Below are 12,424 nucleotides of genomic sequence, written 5' to 3'. Positions count from 1 at the left end.
ATAATTCAAGGTAGTGTTAGTTACAATGCTAAACTGATGTGGTACTACAGTGGAATGTTTGATTGGCATTTCACAACATGTGAAAGAGAGGCTTATGAATCAGAACCAGCTTCTAATCTACATATTGTTATTTGGGCTTAGAGGATTTGGTTAGTTCTACTGCTATAGCTTGTTACTGAGGTCTCAGGGAGTAAGACCTCAGTATCTGCTTTTACCTCCAAGAGCTAGCGCATGCAAAGAAAAGAGAGAGAAAAACAAAAAAAACAACACTTGTTTTCGTTAGGACATTACAACGCTTAACTCAACAATGCTCCCACGCTATATGCATAGTTAGTACATACAACACGGTGAGAGAACAAGGACACCGATGTGCCTGGAGCAATTCATCAAACCTCTTTTGAAACATATCTAAAACTGAAAGAAGAGAAGTTGATCACTTGAAAACAAATAGTTAACACATATGGTAATATTGCAGGTTTTCTTGTGTTATGTAATAAAACAATACAAGAGGATGAAATAAACAGAGTTAACTGTCGGCAGTGCTAACATACATGCGTCGTGAACGACCACTGAAAATAGTGCTATTCAGGTATGTTGCGACAGGCTATATTTACCTGTTTCAGGTGTTTCTTGAGTTCTGTGGATTCTGGCTCGGGAAGAGGGGGTAGGTGCTCTGCATTGGTGGGTGCTTTGACCTGATGAGCAACAAAGCATGCTTCAATTGTAACATTTTTGCAAAACAACCATGTACACTACACACTCACAAGTGTACACAAATACCCCTTCAAATGTTCAAAGCATACATCAGTCACCATTACCTACTACATAGTAGAAAGGGAAGGAGTTTGCCCCTAGAAAGACAGTCTGGGCTGTGGGTGTGTGTTTTAGCACCGGATGCTTTCGGTCTCACAGAGTGGGAGGACTTTTATGTTGAAATCAGTTTCTGCACAGGTTTTAAATTAGGATGACAAGAGCTAGGTTTTTCCCTCCTGCATAAAGTCGATATCTAGCCTAACACAATAACGGTCACAATGAGAGAACTGAACCCCAAATGGGATTTAGCAGTGAAAATAAATACATCTCAAGCAAGTGTCTAGACTTGTCTCCCAAACAGAGAGAATGCCGTATGGAACTCAAATAGACCTGCAAACAAATAGCATAGACCTGTGAACGAATAGCATAGACCTGCAAACGAATAGCATAGATCTGCAAAATAATAGCATAGATCTGCAAAATAATAGCATAGATCTGCAGAGACCGTGGCAGGGATGCTGAAGCGCACCTCCATTTTGGAGCACTTACCTTGTTACAGTCTAGGTCCACGAGCCAAATGTCGTCGGGCATTTTGAAATCGGATTTGTAGAGGAAGAAGCTGGCAGGCACACCTATGATGTAAGGGGTGGGGGCAAGGAGAAGCTACAAAGGAGAGTAGAAAGAACATTGTATGACGTCACGATCAGACAAAATCAAAATCAGCACACAAGCAAGAATAGCTCCAATAGGAGGAGCCTCACACCATAGACTAAAGCTAGTGGGCTAGAACTCCACTAGGCATGCATTCAAATCCCAGGTACAACTCCCAACATAATACAGGGACTAATCTCTTCTTCAACAGCTACAATCACAAAAAAAGCAATGGATGATAAAATTGGCAAATCGAATCATATAAAAATAGTGAAACGTTCAAAGGCAATCAATTAGGGTGCAGGAATTCCCCCCAAAATACAACAGTGTGCAGAAGTGTATCCCATAAATAAATAAAAAATAAACTCTTGGTTCCAGCTATTAAAAAGCCCTCTATTTGTTCTCCCTAATAGTACTACAACTACCCGTACTGCAGTCATTGGTTTGATTGACGTACCTGTTCAGCGGAGGCCATGCAGGTAGGCAGTAGGGGAATGACAGGGAACATGTACTCCAGGGGGTAGATCATGGCTACAAACGCCATGACACTCATGGTCAGGGCATTGTAGTCCCGCGACTGGAGGACCACCTGGAAGACACAAATCCAAAAAAACTATTTGAAGTGCATTTAAACATCTCAATTGTAAATTGATACTTCATGAGACTGTTGGCCATAGGTGATCACATGCAGCTTGTTCCATACAAGATACTCAATTACATTCAATGACCATCCTAGTTTTATTCCTTCACAATAAGAGATGTAGCACTGACTAGTTGATTCAACAGCCACATACAGACCAAAATATGCTGTTTTCAATATACAACAGTGACATGTTAAAGCTTGAACAGCAAAAGGAGGTGCTTCAAGGGTAACCTGACACAGTTTAGAGTATAGAGTAGTATACAATATATCTTGGACCTCTGGACCTCAAAGCCAGTTCCACTGCTTTTTTCCCCCCATTGTTCCCCTCTAATCAGACTGGCAAGACACCAGGTGGGTGCAATTAAATATCAGGTAGAACAGAAAAAAACAGTAGGCTCCGCACCTTGTAGGGTAAGAGTTGAATCCGAGCTGACAAGGTACAAATCTGTCGTTCTACCCCTGAACAGGCAGTTAACCCACTGTTCCTAGGCAGTCATTGAAAATAAGAATTTGTTCTTAACTGACTTGCCTAGTTAAATAAAGAAAAAAATAATAATCATAATAAAATAAAATATGCCTGCTATATATAAAATCAATGTATGGGTAGTGTGGGACTAGGTCTTCAATAATCCAGTGAGATTGTGAACAACATTTTTGAGTTGGCCATTTAAATCAATATCAAGAGTTGGACATATAATAGGGGTGAGAACGTTTAAATATTTAAACGATATTGGGATCCTTAACGTAAAGAAAAAACCCTAACGGCAATATTATTATTTATATTTTTCTTTATTTTTTCTATAAAAATTCAAATCTCAGTGCAGCTGGCTCGCCTGCTATTTCATTAATGATGCGAGTGTGTGTTCAGTCTGTTGCATGTAGATATCCTAGCCTATTCATTAATGATAGGCCCTGCTTTACTGAAGTTGCGAGACATTGCAAGCCAAGAAATTACGAAATACAGCGTTCCATAGCGAGATACAGCGTTGACTGCTGATAGACAGGCCTAGTGCACAGATCTGACAGTCTGGTTGGTAGCCGACCTGCCTATACTGTGCCCCTCCGCTCTCGCTCTGTCCCTCTCTAGCTAACTATGAAAGATGCGAGTGTTCGTGTTTTTGAAACTACACCAACTAATCAGCCTCCTTCGTTCCAAGGATACTGGATCTTAGGAGTCGATTCCTAGATGAAAATGTGTTCTGTTTCTACTAAATGTCTTGGCAATTCACATTATTTAACAAACTATAAAAGTACTTTTTTAGGAGAGTGGTTTGCGCACAGATTGCAGGCAGGCAGGCTGCACGCAGGCAGTTTAAGATTATTTGATTGATAGTTCCATAGTGTACCCTTACAGACAAACAAACATGCCGTAGCCGAGACGCTTTCAAGGGTATTTGACTGCGGTCCATTGGGGAAATATTCCGCCGGACAAGTGACCCTGAAGATTCAAATTGTACGGAGGTATAAACACCATGGGACCACACAGCCACAATACCGCTCAGGAAGGAGACGCGTTCTGTCTCCTAGAGATGAATGTACTTTAGTGCGATAAGTGCAAATCAATCCCAGAACAACAAAGGACCTTGTGAAGATGCTGGAGGAAACAGGTACAAAAGTATCTATATCAACTGTAAAACGAGTCCTATATCGACTTAACCTGAAAGGCCGCTCAGCAAGGAAGAAGTCACTGCTCCAAAACCGCCATAAAAAAGCCAGACTACGGTTTGCAACTGCATATGGGGACAAAGATAATACTTTGTGGGGAAATGTCCTCGTCTGATTAGACAAAAATTGAACTGTTTGGCCATAATGACCATCGTTATGTTTGGAGGAAAAGGGGGGGGCTTGCCAGCTAAAGAACACCATCCCAACCGTGAAGCACGGGGGTGGCAGCATCATGTTGTGGGGGTGCTTTGCTGCAAGAGGGGCTTGGTGCACTTCACAAAACAGATGGCATCATGAGCTAGGAAAATTATGTGGATATATTGAAGCAACATCTCAAGACATCACTCAGGAAGTTAAAACTTGTTCTCAAATGGATCTTCCAAATGGACAATGACCCCAAGCATACTTCCAAAGTTGTGGCAAAATGGCAAGGGCAACAAAGTCAAGGTATTGGAGTGGCCATCACAAAGCATGACCTCAATCCCATAGAAAATGTGTGGGCAGAACTGACAGTGTGTGCGAGCAAGGAGGCCTTAAAAACCTGACTCAGTTACTCCAGCTCTGTCAGGAGGAATGGGCCAAAATTCACCCAACTTATTGTGGGAAGCTTGTGGAAGGTTACCCGAAACGTTTGACCCAAGATAAACAATTTAAAGGCAATGCTACCAAATACTAATTGAGTGTATGTAAACTTCTGACGCACTGGGAATGTGATGCAAGAAATAAAAGCTGAAATAAATCATTCTCTCTACTATTATGCTGACATTTCACATTCTTGAAATAAAGTGGTGATCCTAACTGACCGAAGACAATTTTTACTAGGATCAAATGTCAAGAATTGTGAAAAACTGAGTTTAAATGTATTTGGCTAAGGTGTATGTAAACTTTCGACATCAACTGTACATATGGAATCACATAGTAACCAAAAGTGATAAATCAAAATATATATTACTTATCAAGACACACCTGTTAATTGAAATGCATTCCAGGTGACTACCTCATGAAGCTGGTTGAGAATGCCAAGAGTTTTTTTTTTTGTTAAACAGTTTTTTTGGTTACTACATGATTCCATGTGTGTTATTTCATAGTTTTGATGTTTTCACTATTATTCTACAAAGTAGAAAACAGTCAAAATAAAGAAAAACCCTGAAATGAGTTGGTGTGTCCAAACGTTTGACTGGTACTGTAGATCTGTGTTTTGCCTAATAGGAAGGATTCACTTTAAGGGAGACTTAGCGAGATTACCTTACAATAAGCAAATGAGATGAGCACAATGCAAGACAGCAGAGAGGTTTAGCCTCGCGCTTCAACGCTCCTAGACGTTGTGGAAATCGACCCAAATAAATGCTTCACAGAGTTCAAGTAACAGACATCTCAACATCAACTGTTCAGAGGAGAGTGGAATCAGGCCTTCATGGTCGAATTGCTGCAAAGAAACCACTACTAAAAGGTCACCAATAAGAAGAAGAGATGCAGAGTACGTGAACGGGTGATCTCCACATGTGTAGTTCCCACAGTGAAGCATGTGATGTGGTGTGAGGGTGCTTTGCTGGTGACACTGTCAATTATTTATTTAGAAATCAAGGCACTCTTAACCAGCATGGCTACCACAGCATTCTGCAGAAATATGCTTAGTGGGACTATCATTTGTTTTTCAACAGGACAACAATCCAACACATCTCCAGGCTGTGTAATGGCTATTTACTTCCAGCGCCGACAGAGATGGCCGCCTCGCTTCGCGTTCCTAGGAAACTATGCAGTTTTTTGTTTTTTTACGTGTTATTTCTTACACTAGTACCCCAGGTCATCTTAGGTTTCATTACATACAGTCGAGAAGAACTACGGAATATAAGATCAGCGTCAACTCACCATCATTACGAGCAAGAATATGACTTTCGCGAAGCGGATCCTGTGTTCTGCCTTTCAACCAGGACAACGGAATGGATCCCAGCCGGCGACGCAAAAAAACGACTTCGTAAAAGAGGGAAACGAGGCGGTCTTCTGGTCAGACTACGTAGACGGGCACATCGTGCCCCACTTCCTAGCATTCTTCTCGCCAATGTCCAGTCTCTTGACAACAAGGTTGATGAAATCCGAGCAAGGATAGCATTCCAGAGGGACATCAGAGACTGTAACGTTCTTTGCTTCACGGAAACATGGCTCACTGGAGAGACTCTCTCGGTGGCGGTGCAGCCAGCAGGTTTCTCCACGCATCGCGCCGAAAGAAACAAACACCTTTCTGGTAAGAAGAGGGGCGGGGGCGTATGCCTTATGGCTAACGAGACGTGGTGTGATCACAGAAACATACAGGAACTCAAATCCTTCTGTTCACCTGATTTAGAATTCCTCACAATCAAATGCAGACCGCATTATCTACCAAGAGAATTCTCTTCGATTATAATCACAGCCGTATATATTCCCCCCCAAGCAGACACATCGATGGCTCTGAACTAACTTTTTTTGACTCTTTGCAAACTGGAATCCATACATCCTGAGGCTGCATTGGGGCGGCAGGGTAGCCTAGTGGTTAGAGCGTTGGAATAGTAACCGGAAGGTTGCGAGTTCAAACCCCCGAGCTGACAAGGTACAAATCTGTCGTTCTGCCCTGAACAGGCAGTTAACCCACTGTTCCCAGGCCGTCATTGAAAATAAGAATTTGTTCTTAACTGACTTGCCTGGTTAAATAAAGGTAAAAAATAAAAAAAAATCATTGTAGCTGGGGATTTTAACAAGGCTAATCTGAAAACAAGACTCCCTAAAATGTATCAGCATATCAATTGCGCCACCAGGGCTGGCAAAACCTTAGATCACTGTTATTCTAACTTCCGCGACGCATATAAGGCCCTGCCCCGCCCCCCTTTCGGAAAAGCTGACCACGACTCCATTTTGCTGATCCCTGCCTACAGACAGAAACTGAAATAAGAAGGTCTGACCAAGCTGATTCCACACTCCAAGACTGCTTCCATCACGTGGACTGGGACATGTTTAGTATTGCGTCAGGCAACAACATTGACGAATACGCTGATTCGGTGTGCGAGTTCATTAGAACGTGCGTTGAATATGTCGTTCCCATAGCAACAATTAAAACATTCCCTAACCAGAAACCGTAGATTGATGGCAGCATTCGCGTGAAACTGAAAGCGCGAACCACTGCTTTTAATGAGGGCAAGGTGACTGGTAATATGACTGAATACAAACAGTGCAGCTATTCCCTCCGTAAGGCTATCAAACAAGCTAAGCGTCAGTATAGAGACAAAGTAGAATCTCAATTCAACGGCTCAGACACAAGAGGTATGTGGCAGGGTCTACAGTCAATCACGGACTATAAGAATAAATCCAGCTCAGTCACGGACCAGGATGTCTTGCTCCCAGGCAGACTAAATCACTTTTTTGCCCGCTTTGAGGACAATACAGTGCCACTGACACGGCTTGCAACGGAAACATGCGGCCTCTCCTTCACTGCAGCCGAGGTGAGTAAAACATTTAAACGTGTTAACCCTCGCAAGGCTGCAGGCCCAGACGACATCCCCAGCCGCGCCCTCAGAGCATGCGCAGACCAGCTGGCTGTTGTGTTTACGGACATATTCAATCAATCCCTATACCAGTCTGCTGTTCCCACATGCTTCAAGAGGGCCACCATTGTTCCTGTTCCCAAGAAAGCTAAGGTAACTGAGCAAAACGACTACCGCCCCGTAGCACTCACTTCCGTCATCATGAAGTGCATTGAGAGACGAGTCAAGGACCATATCACCTCCACCCTACCTGACACCCAAGACCCACTCCAATTTGCCTACCGCCCAAATAGGTCCACAGACGACGCAATCTCAACCACACTGCACACTGCCCTAACCCATCTGGAAAAGAGGAATACCTATGTGAGAATGCTGTTCATCGACTACAGCTCGGCATTTAACACCATAGTACCCTCCAAGCTCGTCATCAAGCTCGAGACCCTGGGTCTAGACCCCGCCCTGTGGAACTGGGTACTGGACTTCCTGACGGGCCGCCCCCAGGTGGTGAGGGTAGGCAACAACATCTCCACCCCGCTGATCCTCAACACTGGGGCCCCACAAGGGTGCGTTCTGAGCCCTCTCCTGTACTCCCTGTTCACCCACGACTGCGCGGCAACGCACACCTCCAACTCAATCATCAAGTTTGCAGACGACAACAGTGGTAGGCTTGATTACCAACAACGACGAGACGGCCTACAGGGAGGAGGTGAGGTCCCTCAGAGTGTGGTGTCAGGACAATAACCTCACACTCAACATCAACAAAACTAAGGAGATGATTGTGGACTTCAGGAAACAGCAGAGGGAACACCCCCCTATCCACATCGATGGAACAGAAGTGGAGAGGGTAGTAAGTTTTAAGTTCCTCGGCATACACATCACAGACAAACTGAATTGGTCCACTCACACAGACAGCATCGTGAAGAAGGCGCAGCAGCGGCTCTTCAACCTCAGGAGGCTGAAGAAATTCGGCTTGTCACCAAAAGCACTCACAAACTTCTACAGATGCACTATCGAGAGCATCCTGGCGGGCTGTATCACCGCCTGGTACAGCAACTACTCCGCCCACAACCGTAAGGCTCTCCAGAGGGTAGTGAGGTCTGCACAACGTATCACCGGGGACAAACTACCTGCCCTCCAGGACACCTACACCACCCGATGTTACAGGAAGGCCACAAAGATCATCAAGGCCACTGCCTGTTCACCCCGCTATCATCCAGAAGGCGAGGTCAGTACAGGTGCATCAAAGCTGGGACCGAGAGACTGAAAAACAGCTTCTATCTCAAGGCCATCAGACTGTTAAACAGCAACCACTAACATTGAGTGGCTGCTGCCAACACACTGACTCAACTCCAGCCACTTTAATAATGGGAATTGATGGGAAAGGATGTAAAATATATCACTAGCCACTTTAAACAATGCTACCTAATATGTTTACCCTACATTATTCATCTCATATGTATACGTATATACTGAACTCTATCATCTACTGCATCCTTATGTAATACATGTATCACTAGCCACTTTAACTATGCCACTTTGTTTACATACTCATCTCATATGTATATACTGTACTCGATACCATCCACTGTATCTTGCCTATGCTGCTCTGCACCATCACTCATTCATATCTTTATGTACATATTCTTTATCTCCTTACACTGTGTATAAGAAATTAGTTTTGGAATTGTTAGTTAGATTACTTGTTGGTTATTACTGCATTGTCGGAACTGGAAGCACAAGCATTTCGCTACACTCGCATTAACATCTGCTAACCATGTGTATGTGACAAATAAAATTTGATTTGATTTGGCTAACCAAGAAGGAGTGTGATGAGTGCTGCATCAGATGACCTGGCCTCCACAATCACCCGACCTCAACTCAATTGAGATGGTTTGGGATGAGTTGGACCGCAGAATGAAGGAAAAGCAGCAAACAAGTGCTCAGTATTTGTGGGAACTCCTTCAAGACATTTGGAAAAGCATTCCAGGTGAAGCTGGTTCAAAATTATTTCATAGTTGTGATGTCTTCATTATTATTCTACAATGTGATTACATGTGTTATTTCATAGTTTATGACCACTATTATTCTACAATGTAGAAAATAGTCAAAATAAATACCCTTGACTGAGTAGGTGTCCAATTTTGGATTTTATAACAAAGTAATAGAAGCTTAGGCCTATCCCCAGCGAGAGATCGAGATTAAAGAAATTGTAAACAAGAGGGCGTGCTAAACAGCTTTTTTTACACGGTCGTGCTAAAAGAGTCATTTTGCACAACTCGAGAGTGCACAATTGCTTCCCTATAACGGTTACTGATTAAATTTAAAAAAACTTTATTTTGATAAATGTATTCATAGGCTACTATTTCATCCCTCAACAAAAATATAGGCCTAGTATCGACATCTACGGCCAGTTGGCCTTTCAATCTATCGGTTAGGTTACCCGAGACACGACCCAGTCGCTAAGTCTTTTTGTTCTATATCTATGGACACGACCCAGTCACTCATTCCAAATGATCCGCTCTTATTCCTTGCTTGTAGCTGCATTTGCCTAAGAGATTCAGTTGAGTAAAATCACAACGTTGCTAAAACTATCCTAAAACTACCTAGACCAGAACACTTCAAACGGCAGGCCTATCCCTACCAAAAATGTGATTCAAAAGGTATGTGACTAATTCATTAACTTTCTATTACATTTTTTTTTATAAAGATAAGCATTGTATTGTAAGATTATAGGAGTAACTCTGGTAGGCCTAAAACATTCTTCCCCACATCAAGTTCAACTGTTGGAGTCAATTAGAGCATCGGTGCACACTGCCTTCATATCATTGGCCTGCAGTATAGCAGGCTAATAGCCACAACAAACCTTCACAAAAGTTCCTAAACTTCATTAGGTTCAATACAGTATCAAAATGTAAGTCAAACTTTTATATGGAAAATACGAGCAGGATAGCATATTGGAGCAAAAATTACAGTTGGAATTTAAATTTGGCCAAAAGAATTACTCAGAATGAAACAAATCTCATAAGTTTTGAACAGCCTGTATTGCTGCATTCACCAAGAAAGGCTAGTGCCTACCGTACCCAACAAATGACAGCAATAGGCTAACTATATTTATTTTACAATAGGCCTACTTTGAACGCATCTTAAACGAAATACAGAGCACACAATTCAAAAGACAGATCGAACTTAATTCAGCCAACGAAAATGTCTAAACAGAATTTTTTTTAAACACGTTTTGCATATTTAAAGAACTAGTTTAGATAAATATGCATTACAATGACAATGATATACAGTAATGATAATGCTAAAAAGCATTTGGCCGTGCCAACTTTCTTCCCATATTTGTCTACTACTAGATACGTAATGGGAATATTATTCTGCATTGTGAATTGACATCGAATTTTATGATTTAAAAAAAGATAGTTAACGGGAAAAAAATGGCAGTTTAAACATTAAGCAAAATCCACATCCCTAACATATAGCTGTTGAGGGCAGGAACACACAACAGTACTCATTCCACTGACACACCTAGAAGGCAATGGGTTGATTTGTGACTGGGCAATAGCCATATTTAAAGGCAGAGGCCATGTTCGAGAGTATCAAAACCTTGATATATCATGAGTTAATTGTGACTGACTGATCTACAAATAATATTGAGTAGTTATTTATGATGCAAGGTCATTTGTAGATCAGTCAGTCTTGACTTGCCTTTAAAGTTGGCTGCAATGTGGAACACGCCCAGAGCTGTTGGAAAAAAATAAATTATTCTGAGTCGCTGATCACCGACTGCACCAACTGACTGATCGACAAACCACTTTGTATCCTAAATAACTACTTATTATGATTTGTAGATCAGTCTGCTCAGTTGCAGATTTGAAGCTCTCAAACACGGCTATAAAGTAGTTCTCAAGGTAAACTCCATTAAAAACGTCAGCCCTTTCCCCTAACCTTGTGCTCCAGCAGGATGCAGCTGAGCACCATGAGGCAGGCATCCACACCCAGCAACTCCAGGGGCAGGTGCAGGGGAAAGTCCACCATGGAGAAGCGAGAGTTGTCGGGCAGGGCAAAGGTGAGTGACGGCTGCATCTCGTGGGGCAGCACCTCCACATCTACGCGCCGTTGGCCCGCCACGGGCACCGGAGAGCGCAGGAGGCGGTAGACCCAGGACTCGATCTCCCGCAGGTCAGCCAGCAGCTGGCTGCCCTTCTCCTCAACCAACAGGGCCCCCGTGAACACGCGCCACATGGTGTCCCTGAAGGGAGAATGACAAGTCAGTCAACAAACTGACAACAGACAGTTTAGATACAGATGGAGAGGGAAATGGTGTCCCTGACAGGAGACAGTGAACAAATCATATCACAATCATATTTCTCAACAGGTGATAAAAGCAAGCACATCCTGGGAGATAATCCACCCAATCAAACCGTACCACAACTCCACCTGTTTACATAAATTATTCTAATATTGGGCAAGCGCTACATCATCAAAACCTTATAACTACATTTACACAGACAAAACACCATTCCCTGTGCATTCTACTGTAAGTTGTCATTGTGTAATGAGCAAACAACATGCCGATATAGGCCGCCGATATGTCGACAGCCCTCCAACTCTGAACGTACACACCCTTACACACAACCTGGCGGCATTAAACCCTCTTTGCAGTTGCCTGGCATCTGTTGCCGAAGGAGGGAGATTAATCATTAGCTCGTCAGAGCTCGCCCTGGGCCACCGCCCACTGCAGCTACTCCCTGAAGGCAGTCAGAGACCTCAATCTGTCAGCCGAGCACTGTGTGTGTGTGTGTGTGTGTGTGTGTGTGTGTGTGTGTGTGTGTGTGTGTGTGTAGGGGGGGTGTATTGGTGCATGTCATAGACTTATAGGGAGTGTGGAAGTGTGACTGTGTGAGCGTTTGTATGTGTGTGTGTGTCTGTCTGTGCGCCTGTGTGTGTGTGTATGTGTGTTGCAGCAGCAACCTGCAACGCAGTAGACTGATACAGTGTTATGTAAGGCAGCACAGCCAGGGCTCTAAAGTGCTCACCAATTTGGACGCATATACGACTTAATATTTTGCTGTACTACCTGGGGTTTTATTATGGGAGCACCAGTGGAACTAAAAGAAAATCTAAAATAAATACATGTCTAATAGTGTTTCACCGCAACGCTCTTCTCCACACTGCTCAAACAAGATAGGCTGCCTAG

The 12,424-nt window shown here is 43.1% G+C and overlaps 1 protein-coding gene across 23 annotated transcripts in view; it reads right to left on the bottom strand.

Moving 5' to 3' along the window:
- Nucleotides 1-12,424, bottom strand: part of LOC135546615 (MAP kinase-activating death domain protein-like) — an 85,080-nt gene that overhangs the window by 48,878 nt on the left and 23,778 nt on the right. For 22 of the 23 annotated variants that reach the window (XR_010456610.1, XM_064975185.1, XM_064975222.1 and 19 more), the window contains exons 4-7: nt 11,173-11,476; nt 1,862-1,993; nt 1,303-1,416; nt 615-695 (exon numbers count right to left, since the gene is read on the bottom strand). Coding sequence is in view for 22 of the 23 variants with exons in the window: in XM_064975185.1 (XP_064831257.1) it covers nt 615-695; nt 1,303-1,416; nt 1,862-1,993; nt 11,173-11,476 (631 nt within the window). In the remaining variant the exon portion in view is untranslated. Of the gene's footprint in view, nt 1-614; nt 696-1,302; nt 1,417-1,861; nt 1,994-11,172; nt 11,477-11,850; nt 12,068-12,424 lie in introns of those variants that run through there. The other variant, XM_064975309.1, reaches the window with a different exon arrangement.

The sequence above is a fragment of the Oncorhynchus masou genome, chromosome 1 (assembly GCF_036934945.1).
Source record: "Oncorhynchus masou masou isolate Uvic2021 chromosome 1, UVic_Omas_1.1, whole genome shotgun sequence".
Taxonomy (NCBI): Eukaryota; Metazoa; Chordata; class Actinopteri; order Salmoniformes; family Salmonidae; genus Oncorhynchus; species Oncorhynchus masou.
The sequence above is the reverse complement of the archived record's forward strand: the minus strand, read 5'-3'. Positions and strand labels throughout refer to the sequence as shown.